Consider the following 25,839-nt stretch of genomic DNA (forward strand, 5'->3'; position numbering starts at 1 on the left):
ATTTATACGTTGATCAGGCGCCTCGCCTAAAGTACGAACACGTGTCTAATCTGATGAGGAGTCCCGTATCTAATCGCATGGAACAAATCCGAACTGGATCGACCGTACGTGTAAAAAACATAAAAAAGCTTTTGTAAAACTTACTGGTTTTTAATAAAAATAAAAATATATAAAAATCCAAAATATATAAAAAACCAGGTTTTATATCGATATATACGACCAAAAGGCCTCTAGGTAAAGTTGAACACATGTGATCAAATCTAATCTGATTTATTATAAGAAGTCCGAAATCTAATGAATGTGGCAAATCCGAACTGAATGGATCAGCCCTACATCTAAACAAAAAGAAAAACTTTTGAAAAATGTATGGATTTTTTAATGAAAAGATAAAAAAATCCAGGCTTTATATCCATGAGGTATATACAACCAAACTCCAAAAACCCTTAAGGTAGGTGATCAAATCTAATCTGATTTATTATAAGAAGTCTAAAATCTAATGAATGAAGCAAATCCAAACTGAATGGATGAGTTGTACGTCTAAACAAAAACAAAAACAAAAACAAAAACTTTTGTAAAACGTACAGAATTTTAATGAAAATATAAAAAATCTAGGCTTTATATCCATATGAGGTATATATACAACCAAACTCCAAAAGCCCTCAAGGTAAAGTACGAACAGGTGATCAAATCTATTCTGGTTTATTATGAGAAGTCCGATATCTTATGGATGGGGCAAATCCAAACTGAATGGATCGAAACAAAAAAAAACTTTTGTAAAATGTACAAATTTTTTAATATAAAGATATAAATTAAAATCCAGGCATTATATCCACATGGATATATACAACCAAAAGACATCTAAGTAAAGTACGAATAGGTGATCAAATCTAATCAAGTTTATTATGAGAAGTCTGATATCTAATGCATGGGGAAAATCCGAACTGAATGGATCGGCGGTATGTCTAAATAAAAAGAAAAACTTTTGTAAAATGTATGGATTTTTTTAGAAAAAAATAATAAAATACAGGCTTTATATGCATATGGGATATATACAATCAAAGGCCCTCCAGATAAAGTATGAACAGGTGATCAAATCTAATCTGATTTATTATGAGAAGTTTGGTGTCTAATGCATGGGGTAAATACAAACTGAGTGGATTGATTGTACATCTAAACTAGGCAATTTCCGAACTGAATGGATAGATCGTACGTCTAAATAAAAAGAAATTTTTGTACGTATGGAATTTTTATAAAAAATATATAAGATCCAGGATTTATATTCACATGGGATATATACAACCAAAAACCCTCAAGGTAAAGTACGAACAGGTAATCAAATCTAATCTGGTTTATTACGAGAAGTCCAATATCTAATGCATGGATCAGTTGTACGTCTAACAAAAAGAAAAACTTTTGTAAAATGTATGAATTTTTTTTAATAAAAAGATATAAAATCTAAGCTTTACATCTACATGGGATATATACAACCAAAAGCCCTTGATGTAGAGTACGAGTAGGTGATCAAATCTAATCTGCTTTTTATGAGAAGTCTGGTATCTAATGCATGGGACAAATCCGAAATGAATGGATTGGTCATACATCTAAACAAAAAACCTTTTGTAAAACGTATAGATTTTTAATAAAAATATATAAAATCTAGGTTTTATATCCATGTGGAATGTATACAACCAAAAGTTACGGTGCCTCTTAGGCTCAAATCCTCAAATCTCAGGAGCACAAAACAACATGAAAAAAGAGCATAAGAACTAAGAAAAAGTTAGAAAGACTAAGCTTCAAACCTTCTTCTTCATCCTTTATAGCCTGTTTGGACCTTGCTCTCCGCATCACACGTCTCTTAGAAACTAATGATGTCGAAGTTGTCACTAACTTGCTTGTTCTGGACTGCAACAAGACATCGTCGAGGTAATCGGAGCAAGACCAGAAGAACTTCGAGGCAATGTTTGTTCTAAGAAGAATGTGATGTCAAAGATGCCCCTGCGGCAATCCAGAGTTTGATTTCCACCGAAGGTCAAACACCAAATGCAGTGACATCCTTGTCAACACCGCAAAGGAGGGAAACAACGATGCCCGTGACGTCGCTGCTAGCTTTCGGGACAACTCCGACGGGCTCCTCCTCGGCCTATGCGGAAGCCCAAGCCAAAGATAGTTTAATGGGCCGGTTGCGGAGCCTGGCGTCATAACGCGGCCTGTTTTCTTTTTCCTAGCAAACTTTCGTTAGGTACTAAACATCATTAGTACCACATCGCACGGTGATACACATATGGCTGGTGAGGCGTGTACAAAATACGTGGCATGGCAACAATACAACTCATACCTTTCTCGGCCTTTTGGCTAAGATCAAGTGTAGTATCTGTTCTTATCAGTTTAATATCTGATACGTGGGACATGTGCCCACAATGATATTAAATTTATTTTTTATGGGGAGAATCTAATATGGTAGCTTGCTACTAAGGTTCTTGTGTCGCTCTAGCGTTGCACTATTGCTTGGGCTTGGCACACCCCTACCAAATCAATTGTTGAAAGTTTGAAATTTTTATGGGCCAGGTTCTCTAAATTGGTTTATATTCGAACCGAAAAAGATTGTGTAATTCAACTTTTTAATTAACTATAGAGCTAGCTATATGTTTATAAAACCAAGAAGGGTAAAACAAAAAAATGAATACGCTATTCTTTTGAACACAACTAATGCATTTCAAAATAACTCGATTATAACAAATGGCCACCATTATCCTCCGATCAAATTGCAATCTCTCCCTTTTTTTTCTTGTTTTTTCATCTAATATAAAAGATTATTCCCTCTTAAGTTGCCTTTCTTTAAGAAATTTGTTTTTTTTTCATACAACATTCTTTTCAAAAAAAAAATCGAGGAGGCTATTACTACGTACCAACCATTAGATCACTCATCATCACCTCGGAAGGGATCAGCCCGGCGACATCACATCTTCCTTCACGAAAATCATGATCGAGGTAGGCCTTTAATTGTCATGGCCTCAGCGGTCACCAACTCACCAATGTTCAACGCAAGCAACGTGAGGACATGCCGCACCCGGACAGCACAGGCGCGCCTACCTGCCTTCCATGAACCCCGGGACGAAGGTGCAGACGTCTCCGGCGAGGGCGCGAGGCCCAGTCTCCAGTCTCTTTCGGTGAGCTGGTCCAAAATTGAAATTGAGACCGGCGGTGCCCGTGGTCCGCCATGTTGAAGGCCGGGCAGCCCGCAGCCGGACAGCCGGACAGGGACGGAAAGTGGAACTTGAAAGCCTGACGAGCAGGCGGCGTTGCAGTCTGCGCCATTCGATCTTGCTTCTGCAGAGGAGGCGACGAGACGAAGAATGAGACCGCGGCGGCTCCGCTGGCATCTAGCGGGCCAGGCCACTTTGGTCAGATTAACGCAAGGCGAGGCAGCCATATGTCCCTAGAAAAATATTTCCAGCTGCACGCCTGGTTACCTGAGCATGAGCTCGAGCAGCGGGAAATTGAGGAAAAACACAAGGGGAGAGAGTTGTTTCTGATCTGATCGAGCGGATCGGTCCATACGCGGAGCAGGCAGCATCTAGTTCAGTGGAGTACTACAGTACGTGGAAAATATTTTTCTAGGGGCGGCGGCAGCTGAATGAACATATTCGTTCGCGAGCTGCCTGTTGCGTTGTCACAGTGTTCCTGGCTGGTTCGGTCCACGTACACCAGTGGCATCTCCGATAGCCATTTGCCGGAGGATCGCTTTCGCTTCACTTCAGTAGAAACCGCTTTCTTGGCTTCTCGCATAGTACTGTGGTAGGCAAGGCAATCCTATCCTGTCGTGAGAGATCCAAACCGCTGGAAAGTGCAATAGAAACACGTTCATTTCAGGTCAGTCTGGTGCCTGGTTTGCTCTGGACTCTGGTCCTGGACAATGGACATGGACTACTGGAGTACTGGCCACGTTGAGCTCCGGTGTCGCTGGCTAGAGGCGGCGGTAATGTAAACTAAACAAGTACCGAGACCAGGGCAAAACTTTGGTTTCTTCTGCAAGTGACGTGCGCTCCTTGCGATAAGTACGAGATTAATAGTAGGTGACAACTGAAAAGGACTTGTTTGGCCTCTTCAAAGAGGTCGATTCAAATGAAACATGCTAGATAAGCATCCACGAGTCCCTTTTGCGTTCCTGCAATGGACAAGCACATCGACCGCTTGGCGGCTTGCTGCAGTCTGCACGTTACAAGCTGGCAGAATCATCAGTCTTTCTTTTTTTTTTCCTTTTTTGCGAGGAGGCAGAATCATCAGTCTTCTTCGGTCTTAGCTGGTCTAGATGAGCAAGACATCGGCAGAAATATTTTGGAGAGAGTTGTGATTTTGATTTCAAATAAAAAGTTGGTCGTGAGTTAAAAGAAAAGTACAGACCAAGGATGATCCTAAAGATAAACTTTGAACAAACATATGCCTAGTTTAGATGGTGTTTCTCAGAGAGTTATTACTGGAACATAATGAATTACATCATTTCTCACTAGAGGTACAAATAGATGGATGAAGTTAATTGGTTAATGGAGAATACCGAAAAACAAAGGTTTTGTGTGAAAATTACTTCATCCATTTATCGGAGTCATCTTACTGAAAAAAAATTTCTCTAAGAATTAGAGTCATCTAAGTTAGGGACCACTATTTTCACCTTTCTCAAGCACATGCGACTCCTTTCACTGGTCTAATTAATTCAACTGTCTACATACAACTCCTTTCACTATCCAAATTAATTTTTTTCTTGGTCACTATATACGACTCTCAAATGACTCTGATAGATGGATGGAGGGAGTACCACGTAACAAAAAAAAAGTGAACGGAATAGAAGCCCTATTTGCCATAAACCAAAAACTCCGAACATATCTTCTCGAAGTGTTTTATGGTGTAAAATTTGTGGTGTTGTACTGTACATGATATGCATATAGCTAGAATGGATTTTAACCTCCATAAAAAGATCTAGCTATAAGTCGCCTGCCAAGGAGGCTTTTAGTAGACTCTCTTAAAGCTTGTGTTTCCTCTTTTTGTAAGTTTGGCAAGGATGGGTGGTAGAAACCAAAACAAAATACAAATCTAAAAGAGCTTTTCATGTAATCCATCTGTTGTGTAGAGGCGGAGACAATAGGGGGGGGGGGGGGGGGCAGGGGTCTGCCCACCTAACTTTGCACAATCTCCATTAGTACATATCATTAGTTCTCACTAATTGCAAGAGATTATTTCAAATACATCTCTTGATTTTTTTTCGACACTTGGTGAGTTAGCCATCTTATATCTAAATCCTAGCGCCACCCCCGTTGTTGTGATTTATATGAGTATAAATTTTATATAGATTTGGACAAACATTTTTAAAGAGAAAGACACTAGTCAAGAAAAGTATAATAGCACATTGCCTAACGAAGTGGGTGAAGAAGGAAACGAGGACGAGCTTTGTTTAGACACGGTGGTTATGTAATCTTTTGTCCTTATGGCTTGAGATGTTTCTTCGCTATGGATTTCTCGCATATGTTGCTCATCGTTTGCTTGAATCCCCCCACCTTGTATAATTCTGGCTTTGTTAAAACTTCAAGTTAAATCATTTTTTTTAAAACAAGCATCGGTGATCAGCACAGATCTTGCACTTTAGGCAGAAAATCTTGCCCTAGGCCGTCTCAATATTAGATCCAACTCGATCGTCTCCCGGTGCTCGCATCCAATCCCAGCATCAACAGGACACAGGAGCCCTCGCTTTCGAGCTACTAGTAGCTACTCAAGTCATCAGATCACTCATTCCACGGTCGCTTTCGTGCATACACGGATGGATGCCAGAGCGCCAATCTCTCTCCACCGTCCACCATTCCTTTTCCAATACTACCACACTGTCTATCGTAGTATAGCGTGGTGTCACGCACAGCGCACCACCTCCTCCAGGTTGGTTGTCTCGTCTCCCGCGCGCACTAGTGCCTGCCAATGCCATTGCCATCCGTGGCCGTCGCATGTGCGGTTCTGCGCCTGGCCACGGGACGGGACCCGCCCACGCCCAAGTGCGGACACGATTCGGAGTATCTCCTCCTGTACCACGCCGTACCGCAAAAGCACAAGCACCGATCCCTACCTGCCCCCATTGTCCTCGCCCGGTTACCACCACTGTGTGGTGTGTGCAGTCCTCTGCTACAATTCCGTTCGATGCCTGCAGCTGCAGGCTGCAGCGCGTCACCCGGGGGCCGAGAGGGACAGCAACGTGCCTCGCGCCCAGATCCGCGTGCGCTGTCCGTGCGTCGTCCGTAGCACGGCCGGCGACTTGCAGCTGCTCGGGGCGATGGCGAACCCGGGCGTGCAAGCCGAGACCGCACGCACGGGCGTGCCATGTGAGCGTGCAGCGCGCTGCCGCGAATCTTGTTGTTGTTGCCCGATGGACACCGGCAGGGCAGGCAGCCATGTCTCGGCCGGACTTGGAACGGTGCCGCCTGCGTGCTTCCGGCCCGCCCGGCGCGCTTCCAAGAACTTTCCGCAGCCTGCCTGCCTGCCAGTGCCAGTGCCAGCTGCAGGCCAGCTTTTAGCCTGGAGCGGGGGATGACGTGGCGCCTCGCCATTGGTTCCTGTGGCGTCACGGGCACCAACTTTTGCTCGGGAGACGTGGAGGAAACCGGTTGGCTTGGCTACGTCGCACTTTCCAAAAAGATTCCTCGCGGCGCGGCCCGATCCGAGCAAAGCGGCGCGCAATAGAGGCCCCACGTTTCAGTCTCAAGAGCAACCCTTTTCCCGTGCTCGCGCAGGCCCAAGCGCCAACGGGCCTGGAAGCCCAGATCCCGGACGCACACGTGGCGTCACCAAGCTCCTCCTGCTGACGTCGCCGAAGACCTCCCGGGTGAAGCAAGGCATCTATCGGAAACTCGAAGCTCCGGTGCTAATTAACCTGCACGCCTCATCGTCACATCAAACTGAACCAAGCCGCCACGTTAACGAACGCTCATGCCACTGACAGACTGTCCCCACGTGGGCGCCTCTTCTCGGCCCCATCTGCAGAGCCACAAGAGTCCAAGGAAGCGAAGGGATAAACCGGCGAGCACAGCCCACGAATCCCTGTAAACTATACTCCCTCCGTCTCAAAAAAAAGTGTCGTTTTAGATTTTTATGCCACAAGTTTGACTCGATTTGTAGAAAATATATATAATATTTATATCTCTAAATAAATTTGTTAAAAAACTAGACTTAAAGATCTTTCCAATGATACTAATTATGTACTATAAATACTAATATTTTTTACTATATATTTAGTTAAAGTTATTTCTCGGAAAGCGAAAACGATACTTATTTTGGGAGAGATGGAGTAGTTATATTCCCCCAATCTAAATCTATCGGTCCATTTACCCCCGGAATAATAAAATAGTTTGTGCCATTATATAGAACTATTATTTTATATATTGAAATTGAAAGAAAAGGCAGGAGAAAAGCCTCCCCTCCCCTCCCCTCCCCTCCCTTTCGCTTCTGCGCTGCGCCACCAATCGCCATCGCCTCCTCGCCAGTCTCCGCGCCGCCGCCTCCTCCGCCCGCTTCCCTCCTCTAGGGTTTCTGTTCCATGCGATCTCGCGGCCTCGGTGGCCCGGGACAGTAGGGACGCCTCCTCTCCGTTCGAATCTAGAGAGTCGGCGACACAATGGGTAAGGGAGGGCAGGACGAAGGCAAGCGGCGGGACGGATCCGCCGCCTCCGGGCCGGACCCCGCCGAGCCGGCCTTCCCGGCGTGGGCGCGCACCCCGAGCGAGTGCCTCGCGGAGCTGGGCGTCTCGGCGGACCGCGGCCTCAGCTCCGAGGAGGCGGCGGCGCGGCTGCAGCGATACGGGCCCAACGAGCTCGAGCGGCACGCCCCGCCGTCGGTCTGGAAGCTCGTCCTCGAGCAGTTTAACGACACGCTCGTGCGCATCCTGCTCCTGGCGGCCGTGGTCTCCTTCGTGCTCGCGCTCTACGACGGCGCAGAAGGCGGCGAGGTCGGGGTCACCGCTTTCGTCGAGCCGCTCGTCATCTTCCTTATCCTCATCGTCAACGCCGTCGTCGGCGTCTGGCAGGAGAGCAACGCCGAGAAGGCGCTCGAGGCGCTCAAGGAGATTCAGTCGGAGCACGCAACCGTCAAGCGTGATGGGCGGTGGTCGCATGGCCTCCCCGCGCGCGACCTCGTCCCCGGGGACATCGTCGAGCTCCGGGTCGGGGACAAGGTCCCCGCGGACATGCGCGTGCTCCAGCTCATCAGCTCTACCCTCCGCGTCGAGCAGGGATCTCTCACCGGCGAGACCGCTTCTGTTAATAAGACCAGCCACAAGATCGAGTTGGAGGATACTGACATCCAGGGAAAGGAGTGCATGGTTTTCGCCGGTACCACTGTTGTCAACGGCAGTGCTGTCTGTGTTGTGACGGGCACTGGCATGGCCACCGAAATTGGCAAGATCCATGCGCAGATCCAGGAGGCATCTCAGGAGGAGGACGACACGCCACTGAAGAAGAAGCTCAATGAGTTTGGTGAGGCGCTAACTGCCATAATTGGGGTGATCTGTGCCTTGGTCTGGCTCATCAACTTGAAGTATTTCCTTTCCTGGGAGTATGTTGACGGGTGGCCTAGGAATTTCAAATTCTCATTTGAGAAGTGCACATATTACTTTGAGATTGCAGTGGCACTGGCCGTTGCAGCAATTCCAGAGGGCTTGCCTGCTGTGATCACCACGTGCTTGGCACTCGGCACAAGGAAGATGGCCCAGAAGAATGCCCTTGTGAGGAAGCTGCCCAGTGTGGAAACATTGGGTTGTACAACTGTCATTTGCTCTGATAAGACCGGAACTTTGACCACGAACCAGATGTCAGCAGTGAAGCTTGTGGCAATTGGGAGGTGGCCTGATACACTTAGGAGCTTTAAGGTTGATGGAACCACTTACGATCCAACTGATGGGAAGATACACGATTGGCCAAGCTTGAGCATGGATGAAAATCTCCAGATGATCGCAAAGATTGCTGCGGTTTGCAATGATGCAAGCATTGCCCACTCCGAGCATCAGTATGTTGCTACTGGTATGCCCACCGAAGCTGCTCTGAAGGTACGATATGTTCATGTGATAAAATTTACTTTCATTTGGGATGCTGTTATAGTTAAGTTGTTTTTCTACTGCAAAATTATCTTGCATGTAGCTTGGGAGCAGCTAATGTATATCTACAATAAGTTAATAGCAATTTATACAACAACAGAACAAGATGATAAAAGAACTGGTAGCTACTTTCAGTAACCTCTATAATTTTAAAGACTTAACACAACTCTTTCATCAAGGAACCTGAAATTGTTGAATTTACGTTCTTGTATGACTGTTCTACTTGTGGCAGGTTTTAGTTGAGAAAATGGGGCTTCCTGGTGGTTATACTCCATCTCTGGATTCATCTGATTTGCTAAGTATGTATTCCTTTCTGCCATGTAAAATGTTTTCCATACAAATCGTCAAAGGTTCTGTGCTAATTCCTATTCATTTATTTATTTTTTATAAGGGTGCTGTCAATGGTGGAACAATGCTGCTAAGAGAGTAGCAACTCTGGAATTTGATCGCACCAGAAAGTCAATGGGAGTTATTGTGAAAGTAAACTCTGGGAAGAACTTGCTGCTTGTTAAGGTAAGTATTTGTGCTGGAGTTTGCATCCCTTGTGGTTTTAGATCATCAGTTTCAAGTGCACAGCAATCACCTTCTTGTTGGTCTGTTTAAGGTGTGATGTTGTCCAACCATTTATGCATTTTGCTACTACCTCCTTTTTCCCTGAAAGGGTTGCATCATATTACCTGTTTGTTACTTTATCACTCAGATGTCATTTGTTTCCTTGCAAATTATGAAATATTTTGTGATGGAAATGTCATGCTTTACTACTGCTCGCAATGTGCTGGCCATGTCTTTTTCTTTGTCGTATGATTGTTTCATAGTGGAAATAAAACTTTGCAGGGAGCAGTAGAGAATCTGCTAGAGAGATGTACCCACATTCAGTTGCTCGATGGATCTGTTGTGCTATTGGATGATGGTGCGAAGGCGCTAATATTATCTACACTCCGTGACATGTCTGCCAGTGCTTTGCGCTGTTTGGGTTTTGCTTACAAGGAAGAATTGGCAGAATTTGCAACATATGATGGTGAAGAACATGCAGCTCACAAGTATCTGCTTGATCCTTCATACTACTCTTCCATAGAGAGTAATATGATCTTTTGTGGTTTTGTTGGTCTAAGGGTGAGAACTTTTTACTTATCTGGTTAAGATAATTCAAATGTGTATATTCTTCTTTCTATTTAATATTGCATATACCTGTAACACTCAAAGACACTATTGATAGGATCCTCCCCGAGAAGAAGTCCACAGAGCAATTGAAGATTGCAGAGCTGCTGGAATACGTGTTATGGTGATAACAGGAGATAACAAAGAAACAGCAGAGGCCATTTGCCGTGAGATTGGGGTTTTTGGCCCTCATGAAGATATCAGTTCAAAAAGCTTCACAGGGAAGGAATTCATGGCGCTTTCTGATAAAAAGAAGCTCTTAAGGCAACAGGGTGGCCTTCTCTTCTCCAGGGCAGAACCAAAACACAAGCAGGAGATAGTTAGACTGCTCAAAGAAGACGGTGAAGTGGTTGCCATGACTGGTGATGGCGTGAATGATGCGCCAGCTCTTAAACTGGCTGATATTGGAGTTGCAATGGGCATTACAGGGACTGAGGTATGGCTTATTGCATTACTGATATTTTTTTTTCATGTTTTGTTAGAATAGTGTCTGACACCTTGTCCCATCAACTTGTGTCAGGTTGCCAAAGAAGCTTCAGATATGGTACTTGCAGATGATAACTTCAGCACTATAGTCGCAGCAGTTGGTGAAGGGAGGTCTATTTACAACAATATGAAGGCTTTTATTAGGTCTGTTTTTAGATAAGCTATGGCCAAACTTTCATTGTGTATAATTGTTGTTAAACTAAAATATGTGTTGTTGAATCATGTGTGCTATGTGAACTGGCGAACTGCAGATATATGATCTCCTCAAACATCGGAGAGGTTGCATCAATATTCCTGACATCGGCTTTAGGTATTCCAGAAGGTCTCATCCCAGTGCAACTTCTATGGGTCAATCTTGTTACAGATGGCCCTCCAGCGACAGCTTTGGGGTTCAACCCACCTGATAAAGACATCATGAAGAAACCTCCTCGAAGAAGTGATGACTCTTTGATCACTCCTTGGATCCTGTTTCGCTATATGGTATGTTTTCCAGTTGGTCATTTGATTAGTTGATGGATTTGAGATTAATATGGTGGGGTCTTGTTTTCCTCATCCAATGAAGCTGTGAAGCAATTAAAACGTACATGCTTTTGAACAAGTTATATCTACTAAATTATTTCATGGTGAATAGTTTGTAGTCTAAACCTGTAAGGGTTATCATAGTGTAACTAAGTCTCATGGAGATCTTGAGCCCAGTAGAATGAGCCACCAATTTACCAAAGTATTCTTGGATGTGCTAACCCAGGGTTGAGCTTGTCTTCTGATAAATTAATGATGTGAACAACATTGGTGTTTAAACATCCACCACTTAGATATGATATATCTGTCTTTGTTGCCTGAAAGTGCCTAGTAACAACAAACATAAAATGCAGCATATGTCAAATTATGTCTGGAGTAGATGTATTTTCCTGTCAAATCTGATCTTACTGATCTACAACTAAAGTGAAAAGGTATATATCTGATAAGAAGTGAAGCATGGATGACGCAACCACATGAAACCTGCTGTGCTACTTTGTTTTTACTAACCAGAGATCCATGTCCATGCATGTGTAGGTTATTGGCCTTTATGTTGGGGTTGCAACAGTGGGAATCTTCATCATCTGGTACACGCATGGCAGTTTCCTGGGAATTGACCTGGCTAGTGATGGTCATACACTTGTGTCGTACTCCCAGCTCTCAAACTGGGGCCAGTGCTCCTCATGGGAGGGCTTCAAGGTGTCGCCATTCACTGCAGGAGCGAGGACATTCAAATTTGATGCAAATCCATGCGATTACTTCCAGGGTGGCAAGATTAAAGCAACGACACTCTCTTTGTCTGTCTTGGTGTCCATTGAGATGTTCAACTCACTGAATGCCCTGTCAGAGGATGGCAGCCTTCTGAGCATGCCGCCATGGGTTAATCCGTGGCTTCTTCTGGCCATGTCTGTTTCTTTTGGGCTGCATTTCTTGATCCTCTATGTGCCTTTCCTCGCTCAAGTGTTTGGGATTGTGCCCCTCAGTTTGAACGAATGGCTCTTGGTGATAGCAGTGGCCTTCCCAGTGGTGCTGATCGATGAGGTTCTCAAATTTGTGGGGCGGTGCCTGACAGCGCGTGCCCGGAAACAATCAGGGAAGAGGAAGGCAGAGTAGATGCTAGTGATCATCAGTATTAGAATCTGTAGCACCACGGGGAATTGATATTGGATGACACCCTATTGTTTTTGAGTTGCTAAGGGCTCTCGATCCTTTCTGAGTGTTTTAGATTGGGAATATGACCGTGCAGGACAAGCTAGGATATTCTATAGAACTCATAATCAGATCGCGTTGAACACACTGCATTTTTTTTTCGTTGTAACAAATGCTGGTACTGTGAACATGCTGGAGATACAGCAATGGTTACCTGACGTTTTTTCGCTCTAATGGTGCACTATATATGCTACTGTTATGTTGCGAATCTTCTGACATGTTGCTCAGTAATAATACGCTTGTTGCAGTCGTATGTTCAGTTATGTTTTCATATGAGAGATTATTCCTCTTGTGCAGATGATGACGCGCAGCATTGTGCGTACATTGTTTCTACATGTGTGAATGTACATTGTTTCTTCTATACTTGTTGAAATTGACAAATATGGAACCGAAATGGGCTATTGTCTTTGCCGTTTTGCCGTCCTGTACATGGGATGATGCGAAGATGCAAGATAATTTTAGCTTCACCTACCCTCCTCGCTCTTGATCATCTTTGAAAAAACTCTCCTCATGGACATACCATCGAGGTCCCCCAAGTTGGCCTCTGCCCCGTCGCTGGCGTTCGACTGGTTGCGATGTAATCTGGACGCATTCCTGAGAACTAGCTGCGTGTTGTCTGTGCCGGAGCTGTCCGGCGACGCCTTTGTGCCGGAGCTGTCCAGCGACGCCTCCTGCAGCTGCAGCGCGAACTCGAGGCACCAGAGCACGTCCCCCATGGCGGGCCGCTCCACGCCGTACTCCGCGAGGCACTTCTCCGCGGTGTCAACGAACTTCTTGAGCGACTCCGGCCGTATCGACCCGGCGATCCGCTGGTCGACGATGCTGTCGAGCTCGCCGTTCTTGAGCCGCTGCGTGGCCCACTCCGCCAGGTTGACCATCTCCCGGGGCAGAGTCGGGTCGATGACGGGGCGCGCGCAGAGCACCTCGAGCAAGACGACGCCGAAGGAGTAGACGTCGGACTTGTCCGTCAGCATCTGCCGCCGGAAGTACTCCGGGTCGAGGTACCCGAAGCTGCCCTTGACGGCGGTGCTGACGTGCGTCTTGTCCAGCTCCGGCCCGGTCTTGGACAGCCCAAAGTCGGCGACCTTGGCCATGAAGCTGTCGTCGAGGAGGATGTTGGCGGACTTGACGTCCCGGTGGATGATCGCCTTGGCCGAGCCGGTGTGGAGGTAGTGCAGGCCCCTGGCGGCGCCGATGCAGACGTCGAGCCTCTGCTTCCACGACAGCGGAGGCAGCTCGGAGTCGTAGAGGTGGCTCCGGAGCGTGCCCCTGGCCATGTACTCGTACACCAGGATCATCTCGCCGCGCTCGTCGCAGTAGCCGATGAGCGACACCAGGTGGCGGTGCCGCAGCCGGGAGAGCAGCTCGATCTCCGTGCGGAACTCGTTCAGCCCCTGCTTTGACTGCCTGTTGCCGCGCTTCACGGCCACCAGCGTCTCGTCCCGCATCGTGCCCTTGTACACCTTTCCGAACCCGCCCACGCCGATCACCATGGCCTCGTCGAACCCGCACGTCGCCTCCTGCAGCGCCGCGAAGGGGATCCGGTACCCAGCACCGGCGCTCTGCCCGAGCGTGATCGTGTTGTTCCTGGCGCCACTGCTGTTGCTGTTGCCGAAGCTCCGCGAGTGCGCCCGGGAGCCCAGCGCGCTCGCCGAGAACGCGGCCCATGTGCTCGACGGCTTCTTCTCCGGCTTCTTCCTTCGTCGCACCATGAGGACAGTGAGCGCGAGAGCCATCACCACTGTGACCCCCGCGACGGCCGAACCGGCGGCGATTGCGATGGTGATTTTCTTTGAACCGCCCTCCGACGAGGCGGCGCCTTCGCCGCCGGTGCTCCCGACCATTCTCATGATCTCGAGGCCGTTGAGGATGCCGTCCGGGTCCGCGTTGCCCAGCGTGGACGTCCCGATGCTCACGGTGATGTTGCCCCTGGCGTCCTTGGCGCTGAGCACAAAGTCCTTGAACAACGGCACGGCCTGAACGCTGAAAGTGTCTCTGGAGATCTCGTAGTCCGGCAGCACAGTCCATCCGCCGACGTAGACGTTGAAGACCAATACGTTCGCCGCCTTGCTGACTATGTCGCAGAAGTGTAGCCGGAGCAGGTACGCCGACCCCGGCGTGGCTTGTAATTTCCACGTCATGTTAAACTGCACGCTTATGGTGCTGGCGGACATGAGAGTCGTGTTGATCTCCGTCGCTGTAGCATAGACCATGCCTGGCGCCGTCTCGGAGGTCGCGAAGCCTCGCGTCCACCGGAGCGTCGAGGGCGCCACATCTTTGTGCACCGTAACGGAACTGTCGACCAGGAAGCTCTCGTCGGGGAGCCACGTCCTCCCCAGCGTGTCGTTTCTGGGCGTGATCTTGGGAGAGCCCATGTTGACCCTGTGAACCGTCTCCAGCGCCAGCGTGGACAGCCCCGTGTAGCGGCCCATGGGGTTCACCGTCTGCGCCGCGTCGCCGAAGAGGTCGTCGGGGTGCGACACGACCTCGATGGCGTTCACGAACGCCACCTTTCCCGCCGGCGTCGGCGTCGGCGTGAACGCGATCGCCAGCGTGCCGCCAGCGACGTTGACGGAGAACTCCCGGACCACGGCCGTGCCGTTGACGGGCGAGTACCCGTCGATGAGCACCAGGCCCTGCACGGACACGCTGAACCTGGCGTCCGCGGCGAGGTCACCGGACTGGTACCGGAAGGGGAAGAAGTGGAGGCGCACGAAGTGTCGCCCTGGCTTCGTGATCGCGAACGTGTACGAGGACGGCGCGGCGAACACGCGCGCGTACTGGTACAGCGCCGCGTCGTCGGAGCCGGTGGCCGATCCCGCCGCCGACGCGTTGGCCTCGGAGCCCCGGGACGCCGACAGCACCGAGGCGGGTAGGCTGGCGTCCCCGAGGAACGTCCTGCCGTCGACGGTGGCGTTGGCCGCCGTGCCGCAGAGCACGAGGTAGTTGTCCGCCGGGGTGAACGCGGCGCGCGCCGCGGGCAACAGAGCAGACAGCACGACGGCGACCCGCAGGAGCATGTCAAGAACGGGGCCAGCCATGGACGTGGTGGGAGATGAACCGCGGCAAGACCCCATGGGAGTCATGGATGTCTCCCTGGAACAGAGACGTCGTCGAGGGTGGCAGGTGGCATCAAGGCCCCATGGGAGTCATGGCGGATGATTAGCACAGGAGTTGCTCAGAAACCTGGAGCTTCTTGTTTGGCGGCGGGCTGAAAGTGAATCTGCGAACTGGCAGGACAGGCACAGCACTACAGCAGCTACTAGTAAGCAGCCTACCCACAGGAACGCGGAACCGGTGGTGCTTGGTGATTGGAGATTTGGTTAGCCATGGAGGTAATATTGGAGGTGAAGGAGCTTTTGGTTAGTGGGGAAAGCATATCACTGTCATTTTCCGAGGATCTCAGGTAGAGGGTGGCCTCGGATATTTTATCGCGAGCCTTTTAATTCTGTCATTTTCGTGGTTTACAGGTTGTCAGGCAAACTCTACCTACGCCCGTATTTGATCTGGTATAGCTCGTTGACGTAATTCCAAGGAAGGTTAGGACATTTACTTATAATATATGACGTTAGCAAGGCTTTGGCAGTATCCTGATCCTAGCTCCGCGTCTGCGTTTATGATTCTGAACATTTTGCCATCACTGAAGCAGAGGAAGAAACGGTAGATCACGGCACCAAGCCAACGAGCCAAGCTAAATTTTAGCTTCGGGCATGTTTGGACTTTGGATGCAACAACTAAATTCTAGCTGGCTAAATTCAACTGTTGGGTATCTGAACGTTCCAAGCTAAAAGACAAGCTAAAATTTTAATTAAGATTAGCTCAACTAAATCCAGCTAAAGTTTAGTTAAGCCTATTAACGACGGGATTTAAATACCTCAACTAAAGTTTAGCTGCGAAAATTTTTAGCTAGCTAAATTTTGAGTGGATCCAACTAAAGTTTCAGCTAGTTAATGCTTAATTAGAAGAAATTTTAGCTAATTAAACTTTAGGTAAGTGGATTAAATATGACCTCAGGCTCCTTTCACTTTTCACCGCTGGTCCTCCCTCGGCCGTTTGTGCGCGTACGTCGACCTCAACGAGGTTCCATTCACAGCAGCGACAAATTGGCAGCAGGCGAAAACGAGTGGGGCAGCGAAGAATCGAGAACGGCATACGGTACACATACATGCCTTTTCAGGGCCCAGGGAATTCTCGTTTCTGGGCAAAAATAGATGCGGTTATCTCTAGCCCGGTGGTAGTGCTCCTGCTTTCGCAACTCCCACCACCAGGGCCCTCCGAATCCATGCGTCGCGAGGTGGGGGAAGGACCGCGGAAGTCTCCAGCGGCCCCCGTCGTCCGCCACGCCACCGGACACAGGGCAGGCGGTCGTCCTTGTCGTGCCGTCGTGCGCCCCACCACGAGACGAGATCATACGCTGCCGATGGCACACGTTTCGGGGGTCATTAGATTAGATAGATCATAGATGGCACCGTGACAGGATGGAATCGGATTGATTGGCACGCTGGATCTCGGATCCATTATTTTCAGAGGAAGGAATTCTCGCTGCACCCTGATGCTTTGTCTGTTCCTGATCATCATATTCATAGACAAAAGTCCGATGACTGATGTACTCTATACGAGAGGATGACAGACGAGACGAGGCTGCGTGTTTCGCGTGCGCGCGGGGGAGACGACACTGGCGTGTGTGTGGACACAAGGACCGGGGCCTTGTTTAGTTCCAAAATATTTTGCAAAATGGACACTGTAGCTCTTTCGTTTGTATTTGACAAATATTGTCCAATCATGGACTAACTAGGCTCAAAAGATTTGTCTCGTCAATTCCGACCAAACTGTGTAATTAGTTTTTATTTTTGTCTATATTTAGTACTTCATGCATGTGTCTAAAGATTCGATGTGACAGGGAATCTGAAAAATTTTGCAAAATTTTTTGGAACTAAACAAGGCCCGGGAGAAATGAGTGTGTAAACCCACACCTCCACCTCCACGTCCACTGGTCAGGGTCAGCTAGCGCACTGGCACTGGAGGATAACGCAACGCGCGGCGGCTGAGGGAGACGCGATGGAACCCTGGTGCCACCAGTACCGCGTCGCGTCGGCGCCGCGAGGGGGACACGACACGTACGGTACGGGCCGGGGGGCATGCAGTTCGGGCACCGCCTCGCCCTATGGGCTATGGGTTACTACCGTCCTACTACGCGGCGGCGCCTGCGCGAGTTGACGGAGCGATGGGGTTCGCGGTTGGGGATGACCGGATGACCAAGTGGAGGGAGGGACAAGGACGAGAGTGTTGGGGAGCAGCTGGAGGCAGGGCACGAGCGGAGCGGAGCGAAGAGGTGGCGGAAAGCGACGCCTTCACGCGGCATCTCATCTCTCGTACGTCCTTGACTTGACCAACGCCCTAGCAGGCTCATGGTGTGCTCGCCGAAGATTCCCTTTGTTTCCAAGCATATATTCATCCTTCAATTCTTACCTTCGAAGACGATCCAATATCCCCATTCTTCAACTTGTTATACGACGACAGGTGCACTGCGAAGCATACAACATGTAGAAGTGAAGGCTACGTGTATACTTACATGTGTTTGAGAATCTAGCTGCGACGACCACTGTGAACCTGAAGTTCGAACTGATTTCCGACAGCTACAAAAAGTAGCGTAAAAAACTAACGCTTTCTCAATGCTAGCTTAACACATAACCATTAGCTTCTTTCTGCATGTCCAAACGATGGTTAAGGAGCTAAGATCAGGAATAGTCAGACACCGATCATTTTCTTGCAATCACAAAACATACACAGAGATACTAATTGATTCAATTGACAGTAATATAGTTGTACGCACAGTTAACACGACAAATTAATAAACTGACTCTGAGGATGATAAAATAAATCTCAATATAATTTGAGTTTTGCTCACACAACAAACATCAGGTTCGGCTAGAAACAATCACACACACGTCGCCACTTGTGTACAGTGCTGAGCTATCTGTAACCTATTTATATTGCTGATCTTTTGCATGAGTTTCGTGATTGGTTTCTCCAAGTTCTCCAATCATATGCAAGGGGTATATATGGAAACGACTCACATATACCGGCTGCAAATGTATGGTGATGATTTGGACGTATTTTGCCTAAGTATTGAGCATTTGAGGTATTCCTACAAATGATACGTCAAGAAAACGACCTCTTTGTCACAGGAAGCGAATGCAACTGAATCTGTCTTCATCACCACCTTCATCGTCATAACATTATTATCGTTACTAGATAGAGTGCCATTCACAATTCTCTTCTGGCAGCACCTTGTTGTCATCCTCCAAAATCCAAGGCCACACCATAACATTTCCATCACAAGGTTAGTGAGCGGCCGATGTGCTCGAAAGCCCAACCTTTTGTGACGTGGCGGCACCTAATAGGCTAAGCCAAAAGTTTTTTTTTGTTCATACTACTCCCTTTCTTCCAAATTATAAGTCATTCTAAAAATTTTGTAGAGTCAAAACATTTTCAAGTTTGACCAAGATTATTGAGAGAAATACTAAGATTTGTAACATAAAGTGAGTGTACTATAAAAATATAATTAAGAAAGAATCTAATGATACATAGTTGGTATCATAATATATATTTATTATTTTATTATATAAATTTGGTCAAACTTGTGATATTTTGACTCGGCAAGATTTTTAGAATAACTTATAATTTGGGATGGAGAAAGTATATCATTTAAATACTTATTCTAGGTTCAAATCTGTCTGCACCATAATGTGACATGTAATTAAACCGATAAATCAAGATCCATGTTAACTATATTAGCTAATCTAAATGGATCAAATCTTGCCTTAGCTAATTTAACCGATAAATAACAAACGAATCAAATTCAGAAGAAATAATATGTTTGATAATAACAACGTGGCTAAATGGTGTTCACTTCTATGTGGCTTAGCCGCAGCTGAAAGATTTATGTAGGCAATGCTGCAGCTATGAATGGATCGACCGCTGCGGCGGCTGATCGAGAGCTCAATGGCAATACTGTCCAAATTTCTCGCGGGCGCACGCATTCGTAGGCCGCACCGCGCCACCGGGACGGGAAGAGCACCCCTCTGCATTGGCGCATTTGCTCCGCTCGCGTCCCCGCCTCCCGCGCACGACACGCTCTCCGCTTTTTTTGTGTCGACGAGTTCGAGGGGGAAGAGGCGGGGAAGCCGACGGGCGACGACGACCGCGGCGCAAGGCGATGTCGTGGCTCCGCAGCGCGGTGCACCGCGCCGTGGAGGCGAGCGGCGGTCGCAGCTCCCTCCTCACCCGCACCGTCCGCACCTCCCTTGACACCGTCGTCAGTGGCGTCCACCACGCCGGCCAGGCTGTCGCGGGCGGCGCCAGGCTCATCACCGTACCGACCACCCCCTAGCTCCGCTCTCATCAACGGTCGCCGCATTGTCCGTACGTTCCCGGCGATCGTTGATGGCTAGGGTTTGCGCTTGTGCTCTCGCAGGGGAACCGGAACTACAAGAGCGTGAAGGTGGCGGCGAAGAGGTTGGAAGATGCGGCGCTCTCATACAAAGGGGACGAGAGGGTGCAGCTGCTGCGCCGGTGGCTCGTCGCGCTCAAGGAGACCCAGCGCGCGACCACGGCGGTGCGGGAGCCGCAACTTGGGGACAATCCGGACCAGACCGTGCCCCTGCTGGTCAGCATCCCTTCCTGGCTGGCTGTTGGCTTGGTTTCCAGAATTTTTTGGATGGAATTGCGTGATCCCGACTCACTAGGCGCCTAACCACCAGTGCTTGCGGGCGTTGCAGGATCTGTACATCGATTACGAGAGCAGCGCGGAGCCGATGAACTTTTTCCATGTCTTCCTCTACAGCCAGGCCATCGAGTGTGTTGTTCTCTCCTTGGTGAGTTGGGTTTGTGGCTGTGCAATTTGGTGTTGCAATGGTCTCGTTGTAGCCATGTAGGCACCTTTGTCTGGTAATTTCAATATTTTGACTCGTCTTCTATGATCAGATTACGGAAGCCCCAACTGAGGAAGAAGTTTCACTGATCTCAGAAGTTTTTGGGCAAGTTATTCAACCATTTGATGTCTTGTTACTTGGTTCTTGAAAATTTTCTATTCATGTATGATTGTTTTTTATTCTTGGCCTTGTTTAGTTCCTCAAAAATTTTGCAAAATTTTTCAGATTCCCCGTCACATCGAATCTTTAGACGTATGCATGAAGTATTAAATATAGATGAAAATAAAAACTAATTACCCAGTTTGGTCGGAATTGAGGAGACGAATCTTTTAAGCCTTGTTAGTCCATAATTGAACAATATTTGTCAAATACAAACGAAATTGCTACTATTCCTATTTTGCAAATTTTTTTGGAAGTAAACAAGGCCTTACATAACAAGTCTCATGCCCAGTGTAAAAAAAAGGGCTATGTATACATGATCTCAAGGTTCACTGTTACGGATTCACTTTACAAATGTCTGCCCCTGCACTACATTTAGCACGTTAATATGAGTTATATACTCCTTTCAATTTTTCCATCTTACCTCTATTCAAGCAACATATAACGCTATGATTCTTCATTACAGAATGTGCCTTTCGGGAGGGAAGGATGTGCACAATGCACTCTTGAGTAGTTTAAAGGACCTGGCAAGATTATTCTCGAGTTATAGTGATGAAGTGTTGGTATGAATTTCCTTCCTGTTTTACATGTTCCCAGCATTAAACCATGTACTCATGTATAACTACTTTTAATCGTAGAACCTCTTAGATCTACCTCAACATATGAGTTATTTGATCATTGAGCTATCTTGCATAAATCATGTAAAATGTACTTTCTACCTGGTCTTATTAGATGCCAGCAAAAGCATAAAATGCATCAACTGTGATGTTGGCTTATATGTTCTCCCTTTCCAGGCAAAACGTGATGAGCTGCTTGAGTTTGCTCAGGGTGCGGTCTCAGGGCTAAAGATAAATGCTGACATTGCAAGGTTCTCTCTTTTCACTTGGGCAGGGGTCCATTTTTGCTTGTCCATGTTTACATGCTTTAAAATTTTAAACCTCTATTTTCTCAATTCCAGATTAGATAATGAAATTACTCAGTTGCAACAGCAGATAAATTTAATGGATGCTCTTCGTGCTACATCAACCGGCAATCAGGATAAAAAATCTCAAACAACCACTGAGGTAGGCCTAAGTTTAAAGTTATTAAGATTGTACAACTGTGGGTTATCCTTTCTTTCAATTGATAAAAGGGAGCACTGTCATGCAATGTATTTGTAAGATTGATTTATTTCATCTAGATGCGAACTACTCAATCCATCCCAAATTGTAAGTCGTTTGACTTTTTTAATATCAAGTTTGACCACTCGTCTTATTCAAAGTTTTATACAAAATATCATTTTTTTTGTTGTGTATTGGTTTATTAATAAAAGTTCTTCAAGAATGACTTAAATTTGACTATATTTACACAAATTTTTTGAATAAGACGAGTGGTCAAACTTGGGATAAAAAAAGTCAAACGACTTACAATTTGGGATGGAGGGAGTAAATGGTATGGTAATGAATACTGTGCCTCTGATTTGTTTAAAATGCATATTTGTAAACTAATCTTTGTGCAATTGCACGGAACATTTATGAAGTGTACATTAGATCGTTTCTTTTCTATTCCAAATACAGACATGTTATGTTAGGAAAAAATAATTTCAACTGTTAGATAGGATTTTAACCATTGTTTAGTTCTTTTTTTTGAAATATGTCATGTTTTCCTTTTTAAAAATGTGCATTCAGAAACCTTTTTTTCTTGTATATTCCTTGCATGCTGTCTTTAGGTATCAGTAGTGGACTGAGGTTTTCTTTCCCCATCATATTCCGGTATAGTTCAACTTAGTATTCATCATTGTTAATATAGTTAGTGTAAGTAGATTCGATGTATTTATGATACTGTTTGCAGGGTTTCAAAAAGGCAGTTTCTGAGGTTCGACTTTGCTCTAGAATGGAAGAGCTTCTATTGAAGAAGAAATCAATACATCCTGGTGATTCATTGGAGACTCATTTTGAGAAGGCATGATGTTCCTATTATTTCAAAATTAATTTCACTTCTATTTTTTGCTGCATGCTTCTTCACTTAGCACTTCAATTTAATAGAGCCGAAGAATCTAAAGCGTTTTTGTTTGCTAAAACTTATCTAATTGTCCTCCCTTGTCAAGTGAAGTGATACATGGGTGTTATGTTAATGTGCATTTATAAAACTTTGCAGGTTGATAAACTGAAGGTTTTGTCTGAATCCCTTGCAAATTCATCTGCAAAAGCAGAAAAGCGTATTATGGAAAATAGGTTTATATCTTGATCATTCTTTGTGTTGTATATTTAGTCTCAGCAATTTAGCATGTATCAATCATAAGCATGCTTGCATACTTATATATATATCAATTGAACACATATGTTATGTTGTTAATTCCTCTAATGCATATTTTTGAGCCACTGATTTATTTGGTTCAAAAACATTTGAAAAGACACTCTCTGCTTAAAGTGAATTGATTGTCTATGCTTTACAATGCAGGCTACAAAAGGAAGAATCTCTTATCTTCCGGGTCACCAAAACAAATGAAGTTAGTGGTATAGAAAAGGTATTTTTTTTGTGCTACTAGCTTGTGACTGAGTCATTTGCAAACCACCATATTGACAGAAAAAGCCACAACCATAATTTCCCAATGAAACAAAAGGAAGACATTAACTTCAAATACCATATCCATCAAAGCAGTTGCAAAAGAAAAAGTATAGCAGGATATCCAAGCTGTTCCAATAATTTTTTCAATCCTTAGTCCATGCAATTGGTTTTATGCTTCTGCGATCTGTCTGATTGATGCTTAATCAATTAAGTTTTATAAAAGGAATTAGTTGCTGAGATCTCTGGACTTGAGGAGCAAAGGAATCAACTTGAAGCAGAACTGAAGAAGGCAATATTCTTCTTTCTTTTTCCACCTTCATGAAGATCTATCGTTCAATATATTTCTTCCAATATTCCAATATATTTCACCAACTTACATAGTGGCCAAATTGCTGGGTTTTTTTTGCTAAACAGTTCAGGGTGGAGACAACCTACAAATTTTGGCATTGACATGCATGTTACCTATATAGTAGATAAATGTAATTGTTCTTTGATAAGCCATCATAAGTTCTTCCTCTTAGGACGTATAGAGACACTAGTTATGTGGTAATATGAATGCTATTATTACTATGACCTGTGAATGTGATATCAGTTTCTCTGAAACGTTATTATTACCATTTGAGAAAAGAAATGTTATTATTCCCTGCATCTCAAATATATTTAAGTTAGTGTGACCTGCTTTTTGGTGAAGCAGTCTATTAAAATCTGGCATACAGTTCTTAATCTTTATTGTTTAGGTTTACTTATTCATAGAGGCTAATGTTTACATGAGAGGTTTGTTTTTAAGAGTGATTCTGAAATTCATATTACAGGTTAATACTAAATTGAAAGTAGCTACAGTGAAGCTTAAAAAAACTAGAGAGGAACGCGACCAATTTGATGAAGCCAGCAATCAGATTGTGTTGCACCTAAAAACAAAGGTTAACTTTCTGTTTGTTAGTTTCTAGTTTAAGAAATGAATTATGCTAGCACAGTTCACTTGTTTATTTTCTGACATTTCACCAGGAAGATGAACTTTCAAGATCCATAGCTTCATGCAAAGTAGAAGCAAGCACTGTCAGTGCATGGATCAGCTTTTTGAAAGATACATGGAAATTGCAGTCCTTGTTTGAAGAGCTAAGGGAAAAGCAGGCCAAGTAAGTAGGCTCTCTCCCTGAACCCCTCAACAATACATTGTGATAACTAATAATTATTCTCAGAAGTTACGGGCTCAAAATATTTGCTGACATACATTCCTTTTATGTTGACTGCAGTGAAGAATTGGATAGATGTGGACTCTGCTTTGCAAAATTGATGAAGTATCATGTTTCTGCATGCGTGGTACTTAATTTGACTTTTACTTTCCGAAGAAGTGATACGCTATTGAGGTCTTCTGTTTACGAGCTTTTGCACAGCAATATAGTTGTTGTACTGAAATTTTCTTTTGGAATTCTAGGAAGAGCTAAGCACTTCTGTTGACTGTATTAAAACCTTTGTTGATAACTTGAAAATATTTGGTGACAGGTATGATTTTCATTTTTTTTTCAGTCTTAATTTGTTCAAAGCATCTTCCCTGTGGCTGAACATTTTTAGTTGCATCACTAGATCCGTGTCAGCAGAGGATGGAGCTAATGGTCCGTCTAAGCAATCAAACCCTCGCAAATACCTTGAGGAAGAATATCTCCAAACTGAGAAAAAGGTGATTTTGCTGATGATTATTTACCCTGCTAACTGATGATAAAAATATACATTACTGATGGAAGAGAACACGAAAATTTTTAGTTATAGCTGGCATCATGAAGCCTGACTCAGAAAGTATATTTTTGTGCCACTTATAATATTCAATATGTGTGCGTCTATTTCAGGTCGTAGCTGCATTCAGTTTGGTTGATAGTCTCAGAGCAGTATATTCTTCTAACCAGGATTACTATAAAACAAGGTAGTTGCTTTTCAGGATCCCTCTTGTGCTATCTTTCGAGTCCAGGCTACATAATTTGCATGCCGTCCTTTACACTGCCAGATCTGTGCCTATAGTTTGTGCAGAAGGGAAGATCCTGAGGTAAAAAATCTGTTTGCCACCGTTGACAAGCTGCGCATCGAGTTCGAATCCGTGCCACGTCCAGTGCTTCAAATTGAGATCAAAGAACAGGCAGAGAAAAAGAAACGATCCCGTTCCTTGATAGTGTCCGCGTCACCCCATCCGAGGAGCGACTCCCCGATCGCGGCTCAGCTCAGGACACGGCTGCCGTCAGAGTCCGAATCGGAGCTGGCCAAGTTCGAGCTGGAATACAAGGCCGACGAGATCGGCGGGTGGGAGTTCGATGACCTCGAAGACGAGCCAACACCTGGTGGCTTCCTATGATCTGGGTAAGATGTGAATGAGATTTATCCGGACATCCAGTAGTCTTCAATGTAAAGCAGTAGAGTCATTAGGACAAAATCATTGGGAAATGTAGTATAGCAGAGTGCAGGTCCGTGTTTCTTTTTCTGTCACGTCCCGGTCGCTCTAGATTTTTGCTGGGATTGACCTGCAAATATGACAAGTGCAAGCGAACGGCGTACGTATATATGCAAACATTTTTCTTGGGTACAATGCCATCGTGACGTTGCACGGGAAAGTCAACCTCCTCTTTTAACCGTCTGCATTGTTATCCTTTTTATTTTGTTTCCCTTTGTTCTTTTCCTCAGCTTTAGTTGACAGCAGAAAGATCACAGACGCTAAAAGAACGCAAA

At 45.7% G+C, this 25,839-nt stretch overlaps 3 protein-coding genes across 4 annotated transcripts; 2 read left to right on the forward strand and 1 right to left on the reverse strand.

Annotated features, from left to right (window-relative positions):
* On the forward strand, positions 7,447 to 12,746 carry LOC8084900 (calcium-transporting ATPase 4, endoplasmic reticulum-type). Its single transcript, XM_002465402.2, has 8 exons — positions 7,447 to 9,070; positions 9,351 to 9,417; positions 9,510 to 9,631; positions 9,953 to 10,231; positions 10,335 to 10,712; positions 10,797 to 10,906; positions 11,014 to 11,242; positions 11,816 to 12,746. The coding sequence occupies exons 1-8, from the start codon at positions 7,646 to 7,648 to the stop codon at positions 12,389 to 12,391; spliced, it is 3,186 nt and encodes a 1,061-aa protein (XP_002465447.1). The 5' UTR covers positions 7,447 to 7,645; the 3' UTR covers positions 12,392 to 12,746.
* LOC8084901 (receptor-like protein kinase HERK 1) lies at positions 12,871 to 15,913 on the reverse strand. The gene has a single exon (XM_002468022.2). The coding sequence runs from the start codon at positions 15,571 to 15,573 to the stop codon at positions 12,952 to 12,954; it is 2,622 nt and encodes an 873-aa protein (XP_002468067.1). The 5' UTR covers positions 15,574 to 15,913; the 3' UTR covers positions 12,871 to 12,951.
* LOC8081462 lies at positions 19,458 to 25,699 on the forward strand. Of its 2 annotated transcripts, none has more exons than XM_021451910.1 (18): positions 19,458 to 19,862; positions 19,965 to 20,156; positions 20,269 to 20,364; positions 20,474 to 20,526; positions 21,047 to 21,143; positions 21,375 to 21,448; positions 21,539 to 21,644; positions 22,411 to 22,521; positions 22,717 to 22,793; positions 23,020 to 23,086; positions 23,351 to 23,416; positions 23,940 to 24,047; positions 24,133 to 24,263; positions 24,381 to 24,447; positions 24,563 to 24,630; positions 24,712 to 24,805; positions 24,972 to 25,045; positions 25,127 to 25,231. In XM_021451910.1, exons 1-18 carry the CDS (start codon positions 19,707 to 19,709, stop codon positions 25,167 to 25,169), a joined length of 1,680 nt encoding a protein of 559 aa, XP_021307585.1. In that variant the 5' UTR covers positions 19,458 to 19,706; the 3' UTR covers positions 25,170 to 25,231. The 2 variants fall into 2 exon arrangements, with proteins under 2 accessions (XP_021307585.1, XP_021307584.1); XM_021451909.1 differs by having other exon boundaries at positions 19,463 to 19,862; positions 25,141 to 25,699.

This window comes from Sorghum bicolor, chromosome 1, assembly GCF_000003195.3.
Source record: "Sorghum bicolor cultivar BTx623 chromosome 1, Sorghum_bicolor_NCBIv3, whole genome shotgun sequence".
Taxonomy (NCBI): Eukaryota; Viridiplantae; Streptophyta; class Magnoliopsida; order Poales; family Poaceae; genus Sorghum; species Sorghum bicolor.

What these genes read in the sequence shown, in the direction of transcription:
- LOC8084900 (XM_002465402.2), top strand. Translation starts at nt 7,646, where the DNA reads ATGGGTAAGGGAGGGCAGGACGAAGGCAAGCGGCGGGACGGATCCGCC. An exon ending in AGAACTTGCTGCTTGTTAAG is followed by an intron (nt 9,632 to 9,952) that starts GTAAGTATTTGT and finishes AAAACTTTGCAG; the next exon opens with GGAGCAGTAGAGAATCTGCT. An exon ending in GTGGTTTTGTTGGTCTAAGG is followed by an intron (nt 10,232 to 10,334) that starts GTGAGAACTTTT and finishes CACTATTGATAG; the next exon opens with GATCCTCCCCGAGAAGAAGT.
- LOC8084901 (XM_002468022.2), bottom strand. Translation starts at nt 15,573, where the DNA reads ATGACTCCCATGGGGTCTTGCCGCGGTTCATCTCCCACCACGTCCATG.
- LOC8081462 (XM_021451909.1), top strand. Translation starts at nt 19,707, where the DNA reads ATGTCGTGGCTCCGCAGCGCGGTGCACCGCGCCGTGGAGGCGAGCGGC. An exon ending in ACCAGACCGTGCCCCTGCTG is followed by an intron (nt 20,157 to 20,268) that starts GTCAGCATCCCT and finishes CGGGCGTTGCAG; the next exon opens with GATCTGTACATCGATTACGA. An exon ending in CTGATCTCAGAAGTTTTTGG is followed by an intron (nt 20,527 to 21,046) that starts GCAAGTTATTCA and finishes TCTTCATTACAG; the next exon opens with AATGTGCCTTTCGGGAGGGA.